This window comes from Myotis yumanensis, unplaced genomic scaffold, assembly GCF_028538775.1.
Source record: "Myotis yumanensis isolate MYYU_CA2020_CCGP unplaced genomic scaffold, mMyoYum1.0.hap1 SCAF_1, whole genome shotgun sequence".
In the NCBI taxonomy this organism is placed as follows: domain Eukaryota; kingdom Metazoa; phylum Chordata; class Mammalia; order Chiroptera; family Vespertilionidae; genus Myotis; species Myotis yumanensis.
In genome coordinates, this window is record NW_027223752.1 from 134,802,341 (window position 1) to 134,827,930 (window position 25,590).

At 44.5% G+C, this 25,590-nt stretch overlaps 1 protein-coding gene across 2 annotated transcripts in view; it reads left to right on the forward strand.

Moving 5' to 3' along the window:
• The window catches only part of FRMD4A (FERM domain containing 4A), a 363,981-nt gene that overhangs the window by 190,585 nt on the left and 147,806 nt on the right, over positions 1-25,590 (forward strand). For both annotated transcript variants that reach the window (XM_070432133.1, XM_070432141.1), the window contains exons 3-4: positions 1,149-1,243; positions 14,952-15,044. In XM_070432133.1, coding sequence (XP_070288234.1) covers positions 1,149-1,243; positions 14,952-15,044 — 188 coding nt within the window. The remainder of the gene's footprint in view (positions 1-1,148; positions 1,244-14,951; positions 15,045-25,590) is intronic.

The following is a 25,590-nucleotide window of genomic DNA, read 5'->3' on the forward strand; positions in this document are numbered from 1 at the left end:
GATTCCGGTCAAGGGCATGTGCCTTGGTTGAGGGCACATCCCCAGTGGGGAGTGTGCAGGAGGCAGCTGATCGATGTTTCTCTCTCCTCGATGTTTCTGACTCTCTATCCCTCTCCCTTCCTCTCTGTAAAAAATCAATAAAATATGTTTTTAAAAAAAGAAATTTAAAAGAAAGATAACAATTCCTGACCGTTACTTGTGGTAAATAAATAATAAAAAACATAAAGCACATATGTACATATGTCGAAATGACGGAACTTTTTTTTTTTATAAATAAATGGGAGATGGCGACGTAACCACGAAAAAATGTAGGTCGAGTCCGACATAACCCCAGGACTGTCTGTATGCAAATCGACCCTTGCTATGGTGCGCACTGACCACCAGGGGGCAGATGCTCAACACAGGAGCTGCCCCCAGCCTGTAGGCCCCAGGCCAGCCAAGGCAGGTGCCAGCAGGGGGCGACCAGAGGCAGCGGGAGGCAAAGCCAGGGGGCAAAGCTGGCCTTCGGGAGGCAGTGGGGGACAGAGTCAGCAAGAAGTCAGTGCCAAGCTGGCCAAGGCGGGTGCCAGCGGGGACCATCCCCCTCCCCAGTAGTCCCGCCAGTCGCCCCACAGATTGGCCTGATCTCCGGCCAGGACTAGGGACCCTACCTGTGCACGAATTTCATGCATCGAGCCTCTAGTATATTATAGAATATAGAATATATTCATTATATTAATATTAATATAATTAAATATATGTTAAAACATATATTATAAAAATATAAATATGATATATGTTAAACATATAATTTGTGTATTTATCTTATATATATGTATTTTTTTTAAGTAAGGCATCTTCCTGTTCAGTGTGAAACGTTCTCCTGTGTGGGGACGGAGAGCCCCAGGGCTGACAGTCTTTCCGTGAGTGAGTGCCGTTTGTAGTAGGAAAAAACTAGGAACAAGGCAGAAGGTCTCCATCTGTACCTGGCTGTTTACTCAGTGGTGCCTTCATTATCCACTCCTTTGGGTTTTATAAGAATCATTTGCATCGATGTACTAGGGCTTTGAGACATTGCATTTAAAAAAATTATGTAAATCGGAAATTGCCTGTTTTAGGAAATGTAATCTCTCATCACTTACCCTTTCTCCATTTTGTTTTCCCTCCAGCCCAAGCTTTTGGCCAAGGAGCTGCTTGACCTCGTGGCATCTCACTTCAATCTGAAGGAAAAGGAATATTTTGGAATAGCCTTCACAGATGAGACGTAAGTGCCCCATGAGCCCTCCAAACTTGACAGGAAACTGGAAATCACAACTGTCCCAACTGTCAGAATGAGCTCAGCTGCAGGCCACTGGGTCCTGTGGTCAGGGTTCAGTCCAAGTTCATCATTTGAATTTCAAAGGCCTTGTGATCATGCCCGGCATGGCCAACGGATATAATTAGGGTGATGCTCATATTGTGGAATTATTAGGTAAACTAGTTCCTATAATCAAATTGCAGATTGTGTTCAGAACTGAAATGCTTTTTTGTTTGTTTGTTTGTTTGTTTGAAGTAGATTTGTATGAGTTTGTTTTCTATTAAAGTTAAATGAAAACTTCTGGAAAGTCAACTTTTCTCTCCAGTGTTGGAATAACAATAACAGGAAGTGAATTTGATGATAAATTCAAAATGAAAAGTATCTGTGCAGTTTTACTGTCTAAGCTGAAATAGAGAAAATAAAAATCAGGAATTCAACCACTCATCGGATGAAAAGTACATTTGCTTTAAAGACCTTTCAGTTTGGCTCTATAAAGAGGTGTTTTACAACACAAGTTAGGAAATCTTTACTAAAATTTCAATTTTCTTCTTTTTAAAAAAATATGTTTTTATTTCAGGAAGAGAGACGGGGAGGGAGAGAGAGATAGAAACATCAATGATGAGAGAGAAACATCGATCAGCTGCCTCCTGCATGCCCCCTACTGGGGATTGAGTCCACAATCCAGGGATGTTCCCTGACAGGGAATCAAACCTTGATCTCCTGGTTCATGGGTGGACGCTCAACCATTGAGCTGCACAGGCCGGGCTAATTTCCTTCTTAATATACTGTTAGCAAAAGAATATGGTAAAAACCTGCACAGACTACTAGGTAAGAATGTGTTCTAAGCAAATGTGTAATGCTTTTCTTTCCTCTGAGTGTATACACACACATATACACACACTCCTGCAAATCTTTAGAATTACAGAGATGATACTCTAAAATACTAATAGATCAGGGTTGGGTTGGTGGCTGGACAGGACAGTGTAGGCGAGGCCATGAGCCATTGACCAGATGGAGCTGTCAAGGCAGGATGGGCTCAAAGCAAGGGCGGGAGGCAGCCACAGTGGGGAGGAGGAGAGGTGATCAGGTATGTCTGCACCTGGATACTCTGAGCCTGGGAACTGCAAATCCAGACCCTGGAAACAAAAGGTGGTGTAAATTGGCACTGTCTTGGGCAAACTGGGACATCCAATTGCTTCTGAATTAGCAACAGTTCAGATGGTGGGGTGATCGGGGTACAGACAGCAGGAGCAGTCGCATCTTCCTCAAGAAAGCTGGGAGGAACCAGGTCAGCCCTGGCCTTGAGCCTGTCAGGAACTGGGCCAGAGGAAGGCAGGAGTGGTGGCCCTGGTCTAGAAGGATCGCCATGCCTGTGGGTAGAGCCAAGTAAGCCGGCCGTGAAAGGAGGGCTGCGGTGGGAAGGATCCAGCCTAGTGGTGGGAATGCTTTAAAACAAATACACATTGAGAACTGCTACTTTCAAAAGTGCAGGTGTTTCTGCCCTTTCTCCTGTAACCCCCCCAAATTGGTATTCATACGTTTGTTCCTTTTAATTCATACTAATTAAAAGGAACCCAGAGGTTTTGATTAATTATATCCCATCATTCACATTTCCCAAGAACCGTTACTCTTCTCAAAGACGCCATGACCTCTACACGAGTCCCACTGAGATCTCCCTTTTGAATAAATAAGAATCTAAGAGTGAGCAGGTTGAGCTGTGCTAAGGAGGGAGAACTACGCCTGCTGAGTGTGTCACATCACTGCCCAACAGCACCTGCAGGAGTGGGCTGCAGGTAGAAAGCCATTCTCCTGGATGGGAGAGCAGGCACATGTCACAGAAAGGAGAGTGAGGTGTGCAGCACAGACCACTCACGCATCGAGTGGTGCCAGGTCTGGGCTGCCCTGGTCCCCTGGGTTGGCCAGGAAAGCTTGTGTGTGCATGTGTGTGAGGCCAGGCCGGAGGAAGGTGTCCCCCACCCTGGAGTGGAATTGGCCGATGGAGGGCTCTGTGGGGGGTGGTGAGGAAGAGGATATGAGCCATCTCCTGGCACAGTGCAGAGAAAGTGTGGTCACCACCACCCCTTCACTCAAGTCTGGTTGGGAGCGTTTCTTCAGCAATTGCAGGAGCAGCCAGAGGCCAGTAGATTAGCGGAAAAGAGCAGCAGCTGCAGACAGTTCCTGAAAAAGAACTGGCAGGTGGACCTGACTCATGGGGGAAACGGTGAGTGTCAGGGCCCCCAGGAAATTAAGGACAGGAGACAGAAACAAAGGGGACGGCCATGACTCAGGGCAAAGTCATGGCCTGACAACATCTGGGGCCAAGGGACATTGGCTGGTGGCCTCTTTGATAATCTGAACTTTTCTCCTTTTCCTGGTAAGAAAGGAAAGAATGAAAGCTGTGCCTGTGGGTGTGACTTAGTCTGGAGCAGTGGTTCTCAACCTTGGCTGCACATTAGAATCACCTGGGAATCTTTTTAAAATCCTGATTTCTGGGCCTCATCCTCCGGAAATTCTGTTTCTTTGTTACTAATGTTGTGGCCCCGCCCCATAACAAAGAAACAGAATTTCCGGAGGATGAGGTTCAGAAATCAGGATTTTAAAAAGATTCCTAGGTGATTCTAATGTGCAGCCAAGGTTGAGAACCACTGGTCTAGAGGTTGAAGGGCTACGTTATATGTGCCCCTGGACACTAACATAAGATCTTTCAATAACAGTATTTTCAAATTGTTCATTGTACTGGGACATGTACTGTGACATGTACTATGTGTGTGTGTGCATGCCTGCGTGAGTGTGTGTGTGGTTTCTGCAGGAGCTTACACTCCGTATTTTATAATCAAATGCAGATGAAATTTCATTCTTTATTCCAGCCCATGGTATATCCTTTGTATTGCCTATTTCCTCATGCAAAATCAAGCAAGACTAACACTTAGAAAGTGTTGTAAGCTGTAAAATGCTGTAGAAGTATAAGATATTACCACCAGCTTTATAATTCCTTAAAGTAGAATATATGAGTCTTTCAGTATTAACTGCTGTTGATGACATTTTGTAGGATCTAGTTGGGGCTGGAGAGAAGATATATATATATAGCAGAATGCAGACAGGAAATTGGAAGTGTATCTATGCTTTTCTTCCCCATAAGTTGTGCTTATGAATAAAGTATCCAAGTACACAGTGCAAGATATTTAATATTGTTAGTTAATCCACAATGTTGTAGCATCAGTACTAACTCCACTTTTCCTTCTCTTTTCTAAATTTAATTTTTAAACTTTATATTTTGAAATAATTAGATTTACAGAAAAATTGCAAAGGTAGTACAGAGTTCCACATACCCTTCACCCAGCATCCCCAAATGTGTTGATACTTTACAAGCTATGTTAATATTACTCCACTAAAGGCCCAGTGCTTGAAATTTGTGCACAGGGGTGAGGGGTCCCCTCAGCCCAGCCTGCACCCTCTCCAATCCGGGACCCCTTGGGTCTCCAGGATCAGGCCTAAAACAGCAGTCGGACATCCCTCTCACAATCTGGGACCACTGACTCCTAACTGCTCACCTGTCTGCTTGCCTGATTGCCCCTAACTGCCCCTCCCTACCAGCCTGATCACCCCTAACTGCCTCTGCCTGCTGGCCTGATCGTCGCTAATTGTCCCCCCTCTGCCGGCCTAATTGCCCCTTACTGCCTCCCTGCTGACCTATTGCCCCCAACTGCCCCCCTCTGCCAGCCTGGTTTTCTCTAACTGCCCCCCCCCCCCACTGACCTGGTTGCCCCTCACTGTCCCCCCTGCCGGCCTGGTCACCCCACACAGCCTACTGTTCAGTCATTTGGTTGTCCTGCACTAACCCCCCTGCCGGCTTGGTCACCCTATGCAGCCTGTTGTTCAGTCGTTTGGTCATCTCTCACTAACCCCCCTGACGGCTTCATTGCCCTACACAGCCTGCTGTTCGGTCATCCGTCCAGTTTTTTCGGTTGTTACGGCCCCTGGCTTTTTATATATTAGAATTATATTATCATATTATTGATACTAAACCATAGACTTCATTCCAATGTCACCAGTTTTCCCATGAATGCCCTTTTCTGTTCTAAGATTCAATAATATGAAGCCTCTTTTAATTTGAATAAATCTGCTGTGATAGACAGAGATGGTTACCTGTACATGATCTAAATTGTGGTGATACAAGCAAACAATGACATTTCAGCCACCTTTAAAACATTCTGAAACAAAGGAAGAGCCTCATATTAATTTGATACTAAAAAAATTATTTCTGTTTTACTGGAGTTGTGGTTCTCAACCTTTGCTGCACTTTGGAGTCACCTAGGTCATTTTATAAAATACCAATGCCTGGCACCTGCCTCCAAAATTGTGATTTAATTGGTCGGGAAGGGGACTGAGCAGCAAGATTTTTCTGATATGCATCCAAGTATGAAAACCCCAGTTCCAGAGAGAGGGGAATGGTGGAATAAATTACCTCTGTTTCCTCTCTCCAGATCCAAGAAGAAAAGCTGATTTCACTCAAACTTTGAATATTTGGGGCCAGTAATGGCACGTGCCAGGGATCTGAAAGTTATAGACTCTCTCCACTCCAGACAGACTCTGGAAACCTAACATTGTGAGAACCAACTCAGAGAAGTTCAGCTTTAGTATTTAGCCACCAGTCCAAATAGTGTGGCTGGGAATTCCACCTGTTAAGCATTGGCATCCATCATTTAAGGAACCCTATTTTTGCATTTTATTTTTGAAATATTTTCAATGCTTTTTGCAGCACCCAAATTGTTAGGTGTTTAAAATTTCAGAGCTCATGGATCTGATTGTATAATTTATATCAATAAAGCACTATATTTAATTATCTGATTTATTCTCAATCATAATTTTGTTTTCTCTATTTGGGTTTTTTTTTTTTTAAAAAAAAAAACCTTGCCGAAACCGGTTTGGCTCAGTGGATAGAGCGTCGGCCTGCGGACTGAGAGGTCCCAGGTTCGATTCCGGTCAAGGGCATGTACCTGGGTTGCGGGCACATCCCCAGTGGGAGATGTGCAGGAGGCAGCTGATCAATGTTTCTCTCTCATCGATGTTTCTAACTCTCTATCTCTCTCCCTTCCTCTCTGTAAAAAATCAATAAAATATATATTAAAAAAAAAAAAAAACCTTTATTGAGGTATAATTGATATACAAAGAAATGCACATATTTAATGTATACAATTTAGCCAGTTTGGACATTTGCAAATAAACAAGTTTTTAATTTTTAAAGTTAAAAGGAAATTGTTGACAGAGAATCTCATCATCAAAAGCTATAACTAAACAACTTTTAGACCATTTAGCAGAAATAGTCTGACACACCCCAAGTTGAAATAATGATTATAATAATATATTTTAATTTGAATCTCCTATCATAAATTTTGAGAATTGTGTGTCAGATGCTGTAAGTGAGTATCTCTGTAATGAGAGCTTTAAGAAGTATTTGGATAATTGAAGGAGAAAGTTGAGAAACTTGGTCAGCAATCACTGCACATTTTAAAAGCCAGGTACAGTTAGAATGTATTTTCACATACCAAGTAAAGAAATTTCACATGCCAATTAAGGAAGCTCTTACACTCTTACTTAATCACAGACCTCTTTGAAATTTTTTAAGAAGGTACATTCCCTTGCTTCCACAAAAGTTTACCCATAAAATAACTTATGCTTAGATTTTTAGAGGGGTTATAGACATTCTAAAGCTAGAATCCTAGTTTAAGCACCAATTAGGGATTTTTTTAAGATAACATGCAATGCTTTAATTAGTTGAATCATTGATTAGTACTGTTTGGGGAGTCTGATTTATTCTGATAATTAAGGTCCAGTGTTTCTTAATTAATTGGCCTCTCGACGCAATACCAGGACAAAAGGGCAATGTCCTTGAGTCCTCGTGTGCCCTTGGCTAGAACTGTGACTAGCACTGGCCAGCCATCTGAACAGTGTCTAAGCTCTCCTGGTCTCAAGCTTATCTGCCATTTAAAAATAAAGTAGAAAAGCAGTTTCACTGGCCAGCCATCTGAACAGTGTCTAAGCTCTCCCGGTCTCAAGCTTATCTGCCATTTAAAAATAAAGCAGAAAAGCAGTTTCCCAGTTGTGGAAGAAACAACGACATATGTAGCTCTGGGAAAGAAATCTAGTATTTAGAAATAGGTTTGAAATTTTCATTCATTAAATGCCCTGAACCACATGACTGCAGAGAGAATCAGTGCTACACCTCTAAGCCTGGGTTGTGACAGCTGCTCCTGGAACATGGCATTCACCGTGCATGGCCTCCTCAGAGACTGGCAGACGGATGGCACACAGCCCTACCTTCTATTTAGTGACCAGAAAGGGATTTAGCAGAACCCTTTCTGTGTGTAGCCAAAATAAAGAAAGAAAGAATGAGGTGATTTGAGAAGGCCTTAGGGAGCCGGGCTTTCTCTTGACTTCTTACTTCCTAAAGAAAGTGTTGCGGGGGAGCTCAGATCCTGCATGAGGAAGAGCAGAATGAATTCTCACTGAAGATTGTTTCCTTAGGACAGGAGCTGGGTCTTTACATGAATGGCCATCCCAGGCTGACAATAACATTGATCTATGGGGCATATTTGAAGCTGACGTCATTTGATGTGAAGTTATTTGTTTCTTAACAGATAATTATTTAGCGTCCACTGTTCAGCACCAGAAACAACTAGACTTTTGACCCTTTGTGTGGCTTGTATTTTTAGTTTAGGAGGTAAATAAGATATAGGGTAGGAGGTACTATAAAAGAAGGATTGAAGCAGACAAATCCTCCATAAATAAAAAAAATTAAGGCCATAAACTCAGTTGGACCACATAGCCCAAGTTTTAGTCATCTGGTTTCCCCAATATACTCATCTTAATCTTTCTCTGTGCGTCTGTCTGGTGCAGGTGCAGTCTCTCTCTCTCTCTCTCTCATACACACACACACACACACACACAAACTCACATGTTCTCACTCATATATACTCACAGACACACACACACCCTCTCACATACACACTCACACACTGGAAGACCACTGTTTGAGGATTTCTAGCTAAATCAGTACCCTGAGCTGTCCTTGATGAGAACATGCACTTCTGAGTCAGAACACTAAAAGCCAATCATGGTTTCATTTGAAGAGCTCCCACCCACCTCTCCATCTAGGGACATCTGTAAGAATTTCTTACTTTTACCCTGGCTTTCCATAATTTCATGTGAGGCCAGCTGTCTGCAGTGAGAACCTCTACAAGGCACAGAGCATCCTACTCCCCTGGGGTCCAAGAATGCTCAGCTTAGTCTTAGCATACACTTCCACCCTCCAGTAACTCTCTACCAACAAAGCTCTCCTTAAAGCATCTCTATTGAAGGTGCCAACACTTGAACCAGAAATATATTTGTATTATATGTAGAAGCTAAAAGCAATCTGTTAAATAAATGCTTCTAATTTCTGTTGCCCAGAAGCTATTGTGTATTTATTAGTGACCCAACAGTTTGACCTATTGCCACCATAAACCAAATGAGTGTTATCTTACGCAGCTTTAATGATAGTTATCAGTCAAACAATAACAAATACCAAGTGTCTGCTGGAGCCTTTTTTTATGTTTGTGCTTTGTTATTAGCAAATGTCCTGATGTGCATTCTCAAATGAAAAATCAATAAGAATAATGAAAACCAAATGCTTCTATGCTTCTTTTACCTCTTTGTTCCACCCTGGTCCACCTTGACTTACATTTTTAGAAAATTTGAGAAAGAAACTTGATGTCAGAACTGTGAGGTGCCACATAGGAAAGAAAAGGTCCTGGGCAGCGAGGAATGCTTGATGCCACTGGGTGTAGGAAATACGACTTTGAACCCCAACAATGAGCAGAAACATTTTAACAAGTCTGATTGCAGCAGAAGTGGTGGTTTCAGAGCTAGGGTTTCCAGTTTGCTTTTTAATCCATCTTTTAGCTTTTGCCCAAATATTGGGCAGTTATCATAAGGGACATTGGATGAGTCACTTATCCCTTCAGTGGAGAGATTCTTGGTGACATGAAATGAAGGGAGCTGACTTCCTTCTGCCTCAGGATCCCAGGACTCCAGATGTGGGGAAGCCCCCTCCGCATGGATACCAGAGCCCTGTGGGTATTCACATCATGCCAACCCCGCAGAACTGGGCTTGAGGAGTTCAAATAAGGAAGTGGGGAAAGGAAATTTATTTCCTTATTCAATTTAGGGGCGATTCTGGCCTCCTTGTTCTCTCTGCTTGCTGACCATTTTCATACTTTCTTATCAGTTTATTGTTTGATAAATGATAAACCAATATATGCTGGGGAGAAAGGAATTGCCAGTTAAATAAATCCATTGCTAAAATGTCATCCTTTTAAAAAGTTTAGTATGGGGGTAAAATTATCCAGAGAGGGAATCCACCCCTCCATTTGGCCTCCGTGAACATGGATGAAGAAGAAAGGCCAGGAGCAAACCCAACAGAGTGGTACCTATCTCAGCATCCCCTCATGCAAGTGTCCCCACTTTGAGGTTCTTCAACAAGTGAACTGTGCCCCTCAAGACCACGTGGAATTCCAAGCCGCCTGTGTGGCGAGGCATGTTATGCCCCTGGGATGGGAGCAGGACTTATCTCTTAAGCATCATGAAAAGGTTCTTTCCCTCAGACCATTTATCAGGAATCATTGACAGGCAAAAGAATGCATTTAAATATATGTGGCCATTGGATGGGTTGCCTTTATGTGTTTTCTTAGATTCTGTATTTATTTAGCACCCATTAATTACAGAGCCAAACGCACAGTGGAAGCTGCTCACATCTCTCCTGCTGTCCAGAGCCCATACTCGGAACCACTCCCTCTATCTAGGTCTCACACACAAGCCAATAGTTCCCCTGCCCCAAATCAACCCAGGGCAGTGATGGCGAACCTATGACACGCGTGTCAGAGGTGACACGCGAACTCATTTTTTTGGTTGATTTTTCTTTGTTAAATGGCATTTAAGTATATAAAATAAATATCAAAAATATAAGTCTTTGTTTTACTCTGGTTGCAAATATCAAAAAATTTCTATATGTGACATGGCACCAGAGTTAAGTTAGGGTTTTTCAAAATGCTGACACTCCGAGCTCAAAAGGTTCGCCATCACTGACCCAGGGCCAGGGACCAGAGAGCCAGGACAGCCCTATACCCCTAAGGCTGCCAGAGTTATTCAAACTAGCCAACCTGAGCAGTTTCCCCTTGTCTTGACATCCATGGAAACCCCAGTAAAGGCTCTGCCTATGCCTGCTCACTCCTCTCCTGCCTTAGGACCAACCCTGGTGCTTCCCCTCATGGCCATGCCCCATTGTGGCGTGCCTGTCATTCTAGGGCAGGGGTCCTCAAACTTTTTAAACAGGGGGCCACATGCAGAGGTCAATGCCCTGGAAGGTAAAACTTATTCCCCAATAATTAGGTCTCACATTTGTCTTAACACCTTCTAGTTCAGGGGTGGGGAATGTCCGGCCTGTGGGCCGTGTAAGGCCTGTGAAATCATTTGGTCTGTCCCTGCCAAGGCATTAGGGGTGAGTTAATTAAATGTTTGACCAAATATAAGCAGGCTAATTTTTATGTTGATAATCTTGTATGTCCCGAGAATGATATTATAAATATCCAAATGGCCCTTGGCAGAACAAAGGTTCCCCGCCCCTGTTAGTTGATCAAAAACACTTTTACTTAAAAAAAAAACAAAACTATGAACAAATTCCTATGCACACTGCACATATCTTATTTTGAAGTAAAAAAACAAAATGGGAACAAATACAATATTTGTATTTGCATGTGGCCAGTGGGCCGTAGTTTGAGGACCCCTGTTCTAGGGGAACTGTGAGTAAGATTCAGTTTTACCTTCCAAGGCATTGACCTCTGCATGTGGTCACTCAGTCCCCTTTATAAATTAAGGTCTGGGCACAGATCCATCGCTTTTGGAGGTAGTCATCCAATCAAAGAGCAAGGGCTTTTGAGCAGCTTCTATTTGCCAGGTCTTGTGCTAGGTTCTGGGATTTTTTTTTTAAATGTTGAAAACTTACGACATATCTGGAGAAAGATCATATTTTTTAAAATAACTAATTGTACACGACTGTGCTATAAATGCCTTGCAGACGACACAAACCAGGAGCTCTGGAGAAGTTTGAAAGAAAGCCCAGACTTAGGCAATCAAGGCAGACTTCACTAAAGGTCTATACTGAGCTCAGCCTCAAACAATGGCTATCGTTCAGATAAAAGGATGGAGAGACTGTTCCAATTATGAGCAACAGCGTGATCAGAGTCTTCGTGCAGAGCGTGCATGTGGCGTGTGTGCAGGATGCTGGGCACACGGAGAAGATCCTGGGAGGTTTGGGACATTTTCAGAGGCAGGAAAGGAGTGGCTGGAGCTTCTTATTCCCCAATAATTAGGTCTCACATTTGTCTTAACACCTTCTAGTTCAGGGGTGGGGAATGTCCGGCCTGTGGGCCGTGTAAGGCCTGCAAAATCATTTGGTCTGTCCCTGCCAAGGCATTAGGGGTGAGTTAATTAAATGTTTGACCAAATATAAGCAGGCTAATTTTTATGTTGATAATCTTGTATGTCCCGAGAAAGATATTATAAATATCCAAATGGCCCTTGGCAGAACAAAGGTTCCGCGCCCCTGTTAGTTAATCAAAAACACTTTTACTTTATGAGGTACATTTTGCTTTATTTTTCAGATGTAAAAACTATTGGGGAAAAGAATGCATACACACAGTAAGTTCTGTGGACTGCGGGAAATGCCGCAGCAGAGGTGTGCCCAGGGTGGGTGCTGTGAGAGTCCTGTCCCAGGCAGGTGTGGGTGTTGGGGGTGCATCAGGGAAGACTTTCTGGAGGAGGCACAGGAGAGCTAGGTCTAAGGATGGGTCGGACTTCGCTGTGTAATTAAGGAGAGGAAGGGCATTCTAGGCAGAGGGAATAACTTGAGCTAAGGCACAGAGGTCACCATTTTCAGTATTACCAGAAATGAAATTGGCACTCCTGCCTTCTCTTTCCAGGTCTGTATTCTAGTTGGCTGGGGAAATTATCCATTTATGGAAGAAGTTAGTTCAGTCATTTTACTTTAAAAACTTTTTTTTTTTTTGTTAATCCTCACCAGCGGATATTTTTTTTCTATTGCTTTTTAGAGAGAGTGGAAAGGAAGGAGGGAAGGATAGAGAGAGAAAGCGGGAAAGATATGAGAGGGAGAGAGAAACATTGATGTGAGAGAGACACATCAATTGGTTGCCTCCTGCGCATACCATGACCAGAGCCAGGGATTGAACCTGCAACCCAGGTATGTGCCCTGGACTTGGAATCGAACCTGCAACCCTTTGGTGCTTGGGCTGACACTCCAACCATTGCACCACACCAGCCAGAGCTTAAAAAATGTTTTTCCTGTTATTTTTCACACTTACTATATTCAGAGAAGAGTAACCAAAAATGAAAAAAAAAAAGTTTATAGAAAAAAATCTATTTCCAGATGGAGATTCTCAAAAGAAGGGGAAAAGAGCAAATCCAAACATCATCCCTAGGCCATAGGTGTGGGCTGAAGTGAGAGATTTATTTTGTGTGTGTGTGAAAGATACAGTTTAAATGAATTTTTAAAATAGAGATGGGAGCTCCTACCGTGCTTTCTTTGATTTTTTGGAGGCCAGCATGTGCTTGATGGAGCAAACATTGTACTAGGGCAATGCAGACAGCTTTTGCTTCTCATCCTCCACAGAATAAGTGCCAGCCTTCCACATGTGTCTGTGCACTCTAAACGTCGGAGTCACATAGCACCGGGCACCTGAAGGGATTTTGTACAATCAGTTGTGTTTGTTCAACCTGAGTTTACGAAGTAACCGTGATTATAGGGCTCCAGGATGCTGGACTGAGGTTGGGTGAGGAGAGGAGAAAAAAATGGGTACATTTTTCTGCACATACTTGTCACATGGCTCTGTCTCACTCTTCAAAGACCAACGTCCTCACCATGGCCTCCAAGGCCCCAGGTGCTGGTCTCTGCCTCTCTCCAGCCTGACCCCTTCCTCCTCACATGACACCTCAGGGCTTTTGCATATGCTGGCCCTTCTGCTTAGAAAGTGATTCCCCTTCCTCTTTGCTGAGTTAACTCTTTTCATTCTTCAAATCTCACTCAAACGCCAGGAGTGCTTCTCAGACCCCCCCAAACTAGATCAGATCCTTACATGTTCTCATAAGTCATAGTCCTAATACTATTAGTTAGTATGTAATTAATTGTGGAAATAGTGGTTGAGTGCCTCTGTACAAGCATATAAGCTCGAGGGGAAAAGGGATCATGTTTATTTTGCTCCCTGCTTCCTCTCCAGACCCTTTGTCAGAGAAGGTGTTCAGTTGACATTAATGAAAAGAAGAGAAGGAGGGAGTGGAGGAAGAAAGGAATGCACAAGTCACTCCATTTGTATATCAAGTATCTGTGGTTCACTGTTTAAAATAGCTATAATGAGGTATAACTGACATGCAACAAATGTTACATATTAAAATATAAAATTTGATAAGTTTTGACACATATATGCACCAATAAACCCCCCCTCCACCAAGATAATGAACATAATCCATCACTCTCCTAAACTTTTCTTTATGCCCTCCAACCCTTCCTTCTCACTCCCTCCCCAGGCAACCACGATGCTTTCTGTCATTGTAGATTAATCTGCACTTTCTAGAGCTTCTTATAAATGGAATTACAGAATTTGTACTCTTTTTTTAGTCTGGTTTCTTTTACTCAGCATAATTATTTTGAGATTCATATATGTTGCTGTGTATATCAGTAGTCTTTATTGCTGCATAGTATTCTATTACATAATTATATCATAATTTGTTTATATATTCCTCTTGATAAACATCTGGGTTGTTCAAGTTTTGAGCTATGAAAGATAATGTGTCTCTGAACATCTGTGTGTAAAAGTCTTTGCATGGCCAAATGCTTTCATTTCTCTTGGGTAAACACCTAGGAGAAGAATGGCTAGCTCATATGGTAGATGTAACTTTAATTTCTTATGAAATTATCTGTTACTGGCTTTTCGACCCATCTGCTTCCAGCAAGATATTGTGAAGTTGCTGACATGTTTCTAAAGTGTGTTTTGAGTCCTTTGGGAAAAAAGCTGCCCACAGCCAGGTAGAAAGGGAATTTAGGATGAGCGGGAGCACAGTACCCTTTAATTTTAGTGCAGTCTAAGAAATGGACGGCGGGTCTCCAACCCCTGACTTTCTTTTTTAATTTTTTTATTTATTTCAGAGAGGAAGGGAGAGAGAAAGAGAGACAGAAACATCAATGATGAGAGAGAATCACTGATTGATTGCCTCCTGCACACCCCCTACTGGGGATCAAGCCCACAACCCAGGCATGTGCCATTGACCAGAATTGAACCCGGGACCCGTCAGTACACAGGCCGATGTTCTATCCACTGAGCCAAACCAGCTAGGGCTCTGACCCCTGACTTTCTGGGTGTCAGTCTCCTCCCTTGTGTCTCACGGTATCTCCCACTCATGCATGTTACCTAGGTCACTCCTCTGGGTTCTTCAAATATTGAACACTTCATAGTGAGACAAAGGTCCATATTCAACTGTGATCCAGCATATTCTGCTGTACATATACCTTTGTTACAAGAAACTTCTATAAAATCCAAAGCCATAATCAATTTGTCTCTATTTTCCTCAGGGGACACTTAAACTGGCTCCAGCTAGATCGAAGAGTCTTAGAACACGACTTTCCCAAAAAGTCAGGACCAGTGGTTTTATACTTCTGTGTCAGGTATGTACCCCTGGTGTCTCTCTTTTTCTTTCTTCTTCAGAAAAGTCTGGAAGGGTAGAGTGATCAAAAGAAAGAGAAATCAAGTTTGTCGTGGTTCATTACCAGGAATAGAGGTCCTGGAGTAGCTACATTTCCAATAATGTAAACATAGGGCGTGAGTGTGGCACACGTGTTTGTGCTCTTGCATAGGCTGCTTGTGTGAAATAAAGAAATGAGCCTTTTTTTTACCTTTTCGGGGGACATACATCTCAAACTAAACTGAGTCTCTTATAATAACACCAACTCTTGGGTTCTGTTTTGGTGGCTGTTTGAAGCTACATGACAAAAGCTTGTATATTATTTCCGTCTATTACAAGTGCCTCTTGACCTTTTGAAACTTACCAGTTTATCCCAAACAGGAGTAGTTGAACCCCAGCAGTAAGCCACAGATCAGTACAGTTCCCAGTGATGGGGTATATGGCAGAATATATCAGAACAATGGTCATTTTCTGTTCACTAATCTATTATAAGTTTTATTTTGTAACTACAGGGAACTAGATTTGCTTCTTGTAGTTAATATTTGCAACAATCTCAGGAAATCCACCAGACTTATCACATTGTTTTGCAAAAGGTTGTGTGAAGCCAGAGGGGTCATGTCATGGGTTCTGGGGCAAAGTACAGATGTAAGCAAAGTCAGAATCGGAGCCCCAGGTGGTGGAGCCAGAACCTTCTATAAGGTTTCTGTCAAAAACCTTCATTGAAACACAATCGTAGAGACATTTAGGGTGAATGGCTGTCTTCCAGTGGACAATAGCCCTTCCACCCATTCCATGGGCCCAGCTCTTTTAAAATATGTGAACAGAACTCCAAAAGCAGGACATGTGATTTAGAATTCAGTTCTTTTTTTGTTGTTAATTCTCACCCAAGGATATTTTTTCCATTGATTTTTAGAGAGAGTGGGAGAGGGAAGGTAAGAGAGACAGAGAGAGGGAAGGAAGGAGGGAGGGATGCGGGGGGGGGGGGTAGACATTGATTGGTTGCCTCTGGCATGCACCCCCCCCCGCCGCCCCCCCCCCCAGGGGGCTGGGGGTCAAATCTGCAACCCAGGTACCTGCCCTTTACCAGGAATGGAGCCTGTGACCTTTTGGTGCACAAGCTGATGCTCCAACCACTGAACGACACTGACCAGGGCAACAATTCAGTTCTTAAAGAGCACCCCAAGAGTGCAGTATTGGTCGTAGCCATCCTGATACCACAGGAGACACTAGAAGGGACTAAAATCAGAGTTAAGGACCTCATTTAACAGGCAGGAGTGTGTATCTTTACCACAGCTGGTGGGGTAAACTTAAATTTGCATTGAATGCTTTTTTCATTTAACAGCAGCTTACATATCAGAGCTAATCTCAGCCATTTTCATTACTGATGGGTATGATTTCAATGTCATGGTCTCTTTTTTTTGGTGCAGATTTATTTCCCCCCACTTTTTCAAAATAGCAGTTTTACTGAGATATAATTCACATACTGCACAGTTTAAAGTGTACAATTAAATGGTTTTTAGTTCATTCACAGAGCTGTACAACCATCACTACATTCAATTTTAGAACATTTTCATCCCACACCCTCCCCCTGAAACCCATTAGTAGCCACTCCCATATCCCCCACCTCTCCAGCCCTATAGGCCATCACAAATCAACTTCCTATCTCTATGCATTAGGGCTATTCTGGACATTTCATAAGAATGTGATCAGATAATATGGAGTCTTTTGTGTCTTCTTTCACTCAGCATGTTTTTGAAGTTCATCCATGTTGTAGCATGAATCAGGACTTTATTCCTTTTTATTGCTGAATAATATTCCATTGAATGAATATGTCACATTGTATTCCTCCATTTATCAATTGATGTTTTGTTTCTACTTTTTTACTATTGTGAACAATGCTATTCTGAACATTCATGTGCACGTTATTGTGTGAACATGCTTTCGGTTCTCTTGGGTATATACCTAGGAGTGGAATTTCTGGGTCACATGGTAGCTTGGTGTTTAGCATTTGATAACCTTCCAGCTGTTCTACCAGGTGGCTGCACTAGTAATGGATGATGATTCCATTTTCTCCACATCCTTGGCAGCACTTGTTGTTATCTGAACTTTTGATGATACCCATCCTGGAGGGTATGAAGTGTTGTTTTATTGAAGTTTTCATTTGCCTTTCCCTAATGACTAATGATGTTGAGCATCTTTTTATGTTTATTGGCCGTTTATAGGTCTTCTTTGGAGAAATGTCTCCAGATCATTTGTTCATTTTTTAAAAAATGTATCTTTATTGTGGAAAGTATTACAGATGTCCCCTCAATGTTATGTTCTCTTGAATGGCGTCTACATTTTCTCAGATAAGTGGAGAAGCAACTTCATAAAGTAACTACAGGCCTGGTGCCCGAAAATTTGTACACTCAAGGGGGTCCCTCAGCTCCGGAGTCTCGCAGTCCAGGAGCCCTCAGGGGATATCCGACTGACTGCTTAGGCCCTCTCCCTCTGGGGAGCAGGCCTAAGCTGCAGTCTGGCCTCCCTTTGCAGGAGGCAACTGGCGGACCGATCAGGGGACAGTGCTAGCTGGCGAGTAGCCGGCCCCGCCCCCCCATAACCCTTCCACCGCTGCTGGTCGCCACTGCCCTCCCCCCCTACTCCCCTGTTGCCATCCCCTCCCTCTGCCTGCTGGCACACGCCTTGGCTGGCCTGGTAGCCCTGCTCGCCAGCCCCACCCCCTGCCAACCAGTTGTCCTGCCGTTCACTCGATTTGCATATTATGCTTTTATTATATAGAATGGAAGGAGGCTGAGCACACGTGCCATGCATTAGGCTGTCTCCTCCTTCCTGGGGCTCTGCAACAACATTCACCAAGAAGAGGAAGTGCTGGGCTGCTTGCACGTCAGGCCTCTTTTTCAAGTGTCTGTGATGAGCCAAGTTATTTGTGAGTTGGAGGAACCCAGCCTTGGAGGAAAGCTTGGGGTGCTATGAGGTTGCCAGTTGAAGGGTTTGTCCCTGACAATATGCAGATGGTTTCAAATCGCTCCATGCTGACCAATGTTGACAACAGAGAGAACCGGGATGGGGTGACGAAGACCCAGCAATGCTTCTGCCATCAGCCTCGCGTTTTCCTGGTGGGCCACAGCAGGCCCCTCACAGAATGCTCACTCCTTAGGAAAAACTCTCCAAATACCCACTGGGGGACAGACCTCTAACAGCACTGCCACAGGCAGAGCTCCTTCTCCAGCTCTGCGCAAAAGCCGATCTTTCCGGAGAGCCGAAGGTTCCTATTTCCAGTTGCCTCTTGGCCACCTGAGAACTTCAAACTCAGCAGGTCCCAAAGCCAAAGTCATTGTCTTTCCACCCTCTCCCACTTCCCAAATCTGTGGTTCCTTCCGATCTGTGATGTCATTATCCACTCAGACATCTAGGCTTTCAATCCTGAAGTCCTTCTTCCTCCAGTTTTTGTGTGCATTCATTCTGCTGCCACTTGCAAAATCTCTCTGTCCTGCCCTCTCCTCATCTGTCACCCGATCTATTGCACCCGCCTCCCAGGGTAGGTGTCACTTGGGCACCAGCTATGGAGGACCCTGGCTCTTAGAACCCCCACGACCCTGAGTCCCCACTTTTCAGCTAGCTGAGCAGCATAGGAACAAATGCCGACAGTTTGTTTTGCCTGAGAGAGGAGGCAGGTGCTCCTATGTGGGGACGCTGACCTTTCTAACAAGAGCAGTCCCTGCCCAGCATCCATCACACAGGCGTACCTGGAGGCAGCCTGACTCCAGTCCCTCAGAGCTTCCCTGCTTTTGTTTAAACATCTATACATTACATCTGTTTAACACGTGTACAGTTAGCCTTTGTGGGATAAAACCACCTGATGAAAGAGACCGTGGAAAATGCCGCTGCCATAAAGCCAAGTTTTAGGAATTCATCGAGTGGAAATATTAACCCTGTGTGACCGAGGGTCTAAGTTTGTGCTGCCATGCCAGCCTGATTTGTTATTTGGCACTTATATACTCTTCCTCTGTAAGGCATATTCAAAAACAAAACATCTGTGAGGGTGAGGGCAGAGTTACCGCCTCCATTCAACTGAATAGGAAAAATGAGATCTGAGTATATTGAATAATGTGAATCTGAACTCAGAGAATTCTGCTTGAGCCTCGAGGCCAGAGTTAAGCCTTTTAAATGAGATTTCTTCCTCAGAGGGCCTCAAGCAGTGTGACCTGCAGGACGGAGGTCTAAGAGCCCCACTTTCATCGACCTGCTCCCTCCAACTCATCCATCAAATCACCAGGAATGATCACAGTGGCTTCTGGGTCTTAATAATTGCCTAAAAGGGAAAAAGGTCAGAGAGGATGGGACTGTCCATTATTCAGGATGATTGTTAATCTTCACAACAGCCCTTGAAGCAGGTACTATTTGTTATTCCTAATTAAAGATAGGAAGTGGGTGCCCAGGAATATCAGGTACGTTCTCCCCCATCATGACTAGTAAGTTAAGGCATCTGTTCAGGTAGATCTGAACAGAAGACCTTGGGCCCTTCCTCGTTCACCATGCTGCCCGCCTTGTAAGTGACCAGTGACACTGTGACTGTTTGTCAGAGACCGTCATGGTCCCCTTCCCCCCTTTGCAGAGAGGGCCAGAGGCACTGGACTCAAGATCTGTGACCGGGGCTCATTGTGCTTTTCACACCTGCCATGTCTGCGGAGCCAGCATCCGGTAGAGGTGGTGCTGAGGACAGGTGCTCCCAGCACTGGGTGAAAGGCGCATGGAGAGCAGTCCCCCAGGCCTGGCGTTCCCGCAGCACTGCAGACTCAGACACCATTGGCAGAGCGTCCCTAAAGGGGAGACCACAGTCACAAAGCTTTGGCCTGTTGGAAACTCCACATTGAGTGAAGAAGGGACATAAATGCATTTCCCCCAACTTCTGAGGTGCAGTCAGCCATGCCTACTGTCATCTCTTTGCCAATTCAGTCCAAATCCAGCTATGCACAATTGCAACCACTTTCTTACCCCGGACCTCACCTCCCCTTGCTGCTTGGCACACATATATACATGTGTGTACACATATAATCATGTATGTGCAGTACACACACACACACACACACACCAATCACACACTTATTTTTACTCTTCGGCTGCTGAATGTAGTCATGAGGGAGTGGGGCCGGGGGTGGGGGGGGGGGGCGTGGTGGTCACACAACTGCATGTGGGCACATGAATGATTGTGACTAGTCACAGAGATCATTGATTTTTCTAGCCAGTTCTGTTCGTGTGCCTGCTCAGGGCCTCTGCATGCCCACAATGGCTTTCTTTCCCTCTTGCTGCAGACTCCAAACCAGAAGCTCACCCCCTTTGTTTCAAGGAGGTAACATTGCTTTATGATTTTGCAGAAAAAACAAAAGCTAGTACAGTGAGCTCCATCAGCCTTCCATGCCCTTACCCACAAACTTAATTGTATCTGCCTCAACTTTGTGGCCTTCTCACCCACCTACTGCACCCACACACAGGAAGAGGAAGAGTGACCGTTGTCCCATCATCCAAGGCTGGCAGGTTCACGTGTCCTCCAGGCCCAGTCCCTTCACCACCTCAGAGAGCCTGCCCCCTCTCATCTCCTCTCTCCTTTTCTCTTCTTAAACAGCTGCTTCTCCGTGGATCCCTCCCCCCATGGCCACCTCGCTTCCACCCAAACAGAAAAAAACTCCCCCCTGACTTGCATCCTCCTCCAGCTGCCACCCTGGGCTTCCCCTTCTGTTCACAGCAAAGGTCCAGAAGATGGGTCTGCACTTCCCACATCCCACAGAGCCCATGCTTTGTGGCAGCCCAGCTTCTGGTCCCATCACCCTACGGTCAGTGGAGGCTAGGACCCCAATCCCACAGGTGCTTCTCTCCCCGCCTTTGCCTGAATCAAATGATGTCAACTTTCTGCCCCCAAACTTACTCTTCTTCCTGTGGCCCCCCCTTGTCTCTGTCATTGACACCATCACCCATCCAGCCCCCTCAAGCCAGAAACTTGGGCTTCAACCTTGATGTCAACCTGCTCTGTCCCACCTGCTCCCTTCTCTACTCTCAGTCACTGATTCCTGTTATGTCTGCATCTTAACTAGCTCTTATGTCCATCCCTTACTCTCCATGCACACACCCGTGGCTATAATTAGTGCCTTCACAAACCTCTCCTGGTTCTGAAATCTCTGTGCTCATCTTTGCTTCTGATCTTGGCCCCCCTTCAATCTCTCCTATAAGGTTCCCATGGAGTCTCTTTCCAAAAATTTCATCTATTCTCCTCATAATTTTCCTGGACTCCCATTGACACACTAAGGATATCTTTGGCACGTCTGATGTGATGTGACTTCTGCATGCCTGTCCATCCTCCTCTTCCCCACCCCTTACTTCTCACACACTTTATAGGCAGCCCCGTGATCACTGTATGACTGAGATCCCATTCAATGAAAGACCTTTGTTTAGCAGTGGTTCTCAACCTGTGGGGACCCCTTTGGCGGTCTAACGACCCTTTCACAGGGGTCGCCTAAGACCATCCTACATATCAGATATTTACATTATGATTCATAACAGTAGCAACATTACAGTTATGAAGTAGCAACGAAAATAATTTTATGGTTGGGTCACAACATGAGGAACTGTATTTAAAGGGCCAGAAGATTGAGAACCACTGGTTTAGAGCCATGAGGCAGGCTCCCCAAATTGAAGAATAATGACCCTCTGAGAGTGTTTACCAGGCAGGCTTAAGAAATAGGTCGAGAAAAAAAACAAGGGAAATTTACGAACCCACCTAAGGAAGTCTCTTGTAGGTTTTTTTTGTTGTTGTTTTTTTGTAAATCTCATCCCAGGATAATTTTTAATTGATTTAGAGAGAGAGAGACATCGATGTGAGAGAAACATTGAATGGTTGCTTCCCATTCGCTCCCTGAGGTTGTATGGGATGACACTCCAACCAACCGAGCCACCCATCCGGGGCTCTCTGTCTTTTGACAGACACACGTTTGTGCTTAGAATGTGTCCTCCACGTCTGACTGTTCCTTTAATTGTGTCTTCTCCGGCCAAGTGTCCCTGGAGCTCTGGTCATCTTCCCTGTTCATAGGAAAACAAATGGGAATGAGATTTGTCTCCTCAAATGTAGACTTTCACAAACAATGAACTGAAGTGGGCACTAGGAAAAAAGGAAGAGGAAGCTTTAATTCTGGGGAGGGGATTTTAGAGGCAGTTCATGGCCTGACTGGGTGATTCCTGACTGGTGGAGACACCAATTGCTATTTCCTGTCACTCACAGGAACATGGGTGCAAAATGAGGTGCCTGCTAACCAGAACTCGCTAGATTCCAACTGGGTGTGTGCCATTGAAATTCTAACCATCAGACATTTGGCGCAGTCTCACTTACCCTTCTCATTGTGATTGCTCCTTTCTGCTATGAAAAGTCAGCTTCCCAAATGTGACATTTCTGTTCATTACAAAATGAAATCACTGGTCCATTTAATTAACACTTGCTCTAAATTCTCAGTGATTCCCAGTGTGAGGGGTGGGTGTGAGAGGGAAGAGGAGGAGAGAGGGGCCAGAGGGGGGACCTGGCAGATGCCATCAGTTGGACAGTGTTTGGTCCACTGTAGTCGGAGGCTCCCATGACTTCAGGGCCTCTTGAGTATGTAATGTGTGCAAACACGTGACTTGGCACATATTTAGTCCTACCTCAGACAGTGTGATAAAACATTCCTGGTTGGGGTCACCTGGGCCAGGTTTTGTGAGACATTGCTCAAGGAGCCCAAAGAGCATTCTTGGCCCGGTGTGCCCTTGGCTAGGGACACTGTTCCCTTTGCCTCAAAAAGAAGCCCTAAGATCCAGTCCTGCCCAGTCTGCTGAAGAACCTGTTAAAGTGTAGGTTTCGTTATGGATCAGGTACAGTGAGGCCAATAGACCATGAGGCAGCTGTCATTGAAAAGGCAGTTTGCTACTCAGAGTTCCCACAGCCACAGACGCACCAGGCCAGGTGGACAGGGAACTGAGGGCAAAAGCCTCTATTGTTTCTGGGGGAGGAATGGGTGAGGATTGGCTACTTTGAACAATTTCAGAGGACTCGGGCTGAGAGGCTGCCCCGAGTTGTTGGTTCCTTGCCCTGGAGTGATGAGGGTAGGCGGGTCTGGCCCTGAGTGTGAGAGCCCTGTGGAGGAGGCCGGAGCGGGGTGGGCTCTGGATGGGTTGGTTTGTGTATGAAGGGCATGCTCCCAGGTGAGTCCTTTACTATCTCTAGGAATAGGCTAATGCTGGGAGGGTGGACCCTCCAGAGTTAGTGAGGCCCCAGATGTGGGTATTAACCCATGGTTAGTCCATTGTCCATTCAGATTCTCTGATTCTATAAGAAAATGCTCATTTTGGGGGGTTTACCCAGAGGCCTGGAATTTTCTTTGTGAACGAGGTGGTAGTTAAATAAATCAACATCGCCACCTACTGCCGAAAAGGAGTACCTTTTACAAGGCTCTCAGAAAAATAAATCAGAACTGTGTTTTGTTTTGTTTTGTTTTGTTTTAAAAAAGAGAAAATAGAACATCTCTACTGTGAACTGAAACCACCATCATTTGCCATTTCCCCAGAAGTTTCTCCTCCTGAGGGCGCTGGGCCTCGGGATGTGCACTGAGATGCCTGAGGCCTGTTTCTCTCTATGCATTTATGACTCACTAGTTCTCTAGCACAGATGGAAAGTTCAGGATGAGTTGAATATCCCCGGTTATAGAATAATAATATGACAGGCCTGGAACTCACAGGGCTTTCCAGGCTGTTTCTTGATGATAAAGGTTAACAGGAAACTGCTTTACAATTTGTGTCAAGAGGAGATGAATTGCTTTCTTCATGTGAGAATATGCTTGTTATTTCCTCTACCTTCCTGCCTCTTGGACAGCCAGACAACACAGAACTCAGTGGAAATGAGTGTTGTTGCAAAAATAAAAAGGTAGAATTTGCCATCTCATTTCAGTTTTCCATTATTGGAGAGTTGAAAATGGAATTGTTGTTTCCTTAATATACTGGTGAGAAAATGGGAACTAGGGAGACAGAATGTCTTCACTCCTAAATTCTCAGGAATGAAAACAATCCAATAAAGCTATAAGGCATTGCTTTAAAATGAAGTTACTTCAGAGCCAACAGGTTTAGACTCACAATTATTATTACAGAGCTCAGCTCACTCACTGTTGAACTCAAGACGCCTCTGCTGTTGTTTGGCTTTAGGAGTCAAGGCGGGCAGCAGCTCTGTCTGAACAACTTTCCATGGTAACAGTGAGGGAGGGGCAGGGGCAAGGGCTGGATGTGGAATATAAAGCCCTGTATCCTAGAATTTTGTGACATCTGGGAAACCAGGTATTTCTTCTCCTTCCTGCATTGCCTTCATTGTCCATTTCACTGTCCAGTAGAACTCCAGCCAGTGATGAAAGGATAGTTTCCTTCACAGATGCGTAGTGAGCTCATGTTTGTGCCAGGCACTGTAGTGGTGCTGGAGAGGCACTGGGACCAGGAGGGAACAACAGCAGCCTCCTTAGGGGACTTCCCAGGGGACAGAAAATTACAGGACCCAGAGGCAGTGCCACAAGCAGAGGGTGTCCTGGGAAAGGAACACTTCTTTGGGGAGAGAGTGGAATCAGATAAAATGTGTGGTGGTCCTGAGCCAAGGGCTGGAGTGAGTTAGGGTGTGGAGCAGGGGTCCTCAAACTTTTTAAACAGGGGGCCAGTTCACTGTCCCTCAGACCATTGGAGGGCCGGACTATTGTTTAAAAAAAAACTATGAATAAATTCCTATGCACACAGCACATATCTTATTTTGAAGTAAAAAAACAAAACGGGAACAAATATAATATTTGTATTTGCATGTGGCCCGCGGACCATAGTTTGAGGACCCCTGGTGTGGAGGATTGTTTGGGGGGCCAGTGAGAGGAATAGCTTGAACAAAGGCAAAAAGCAAGTTTCATCTGTAATAGCCACACCTGCAAGTCACCCAGCCGAGCTGGCATTCTTCTGAACCACGTAGAGTGGGATCCAAGGCTTGTCACCTTTCCTCTTTCTCTCTGGTTCCCTCCTCTCCTGTCCCTTTACTTCCCTGGGTTTCCCCCTTCCTTCCTTCCTTCCTTTTTCATTTTGCTATTCTGACTACCCCTTTCCAAAAGCCCTTTACAGTGGATGTAGATTTTAATTAAATCTTATTTTCTTTGAGATGGAGAATTTGCTACTGCTTTGCAAGTCTCCATTATTATGGAACTGAAAGTTATACAACTGGACAGTTCTTCTGAGACCACCACCACGGATGCTACGTGGAGGCATCCACATCCTATGGCACCTGCTCCGGGAGGCAGATGCATTCAGTCATTCATTCATTCACTCATTCATTTACTTTTGCAGAGGAGGAGGTGTCGTAGAGATTAACCAGCCTTCTTTTTCCCAGGCTTTGTAAGAATGGGGGCCATAAAGTGATTTCCAAAAATTCTGTAGACTCTTTCTTACATTATGGTAATTGTATTGATATCTATTGATTGGAAATATCTGCTAATACTTTA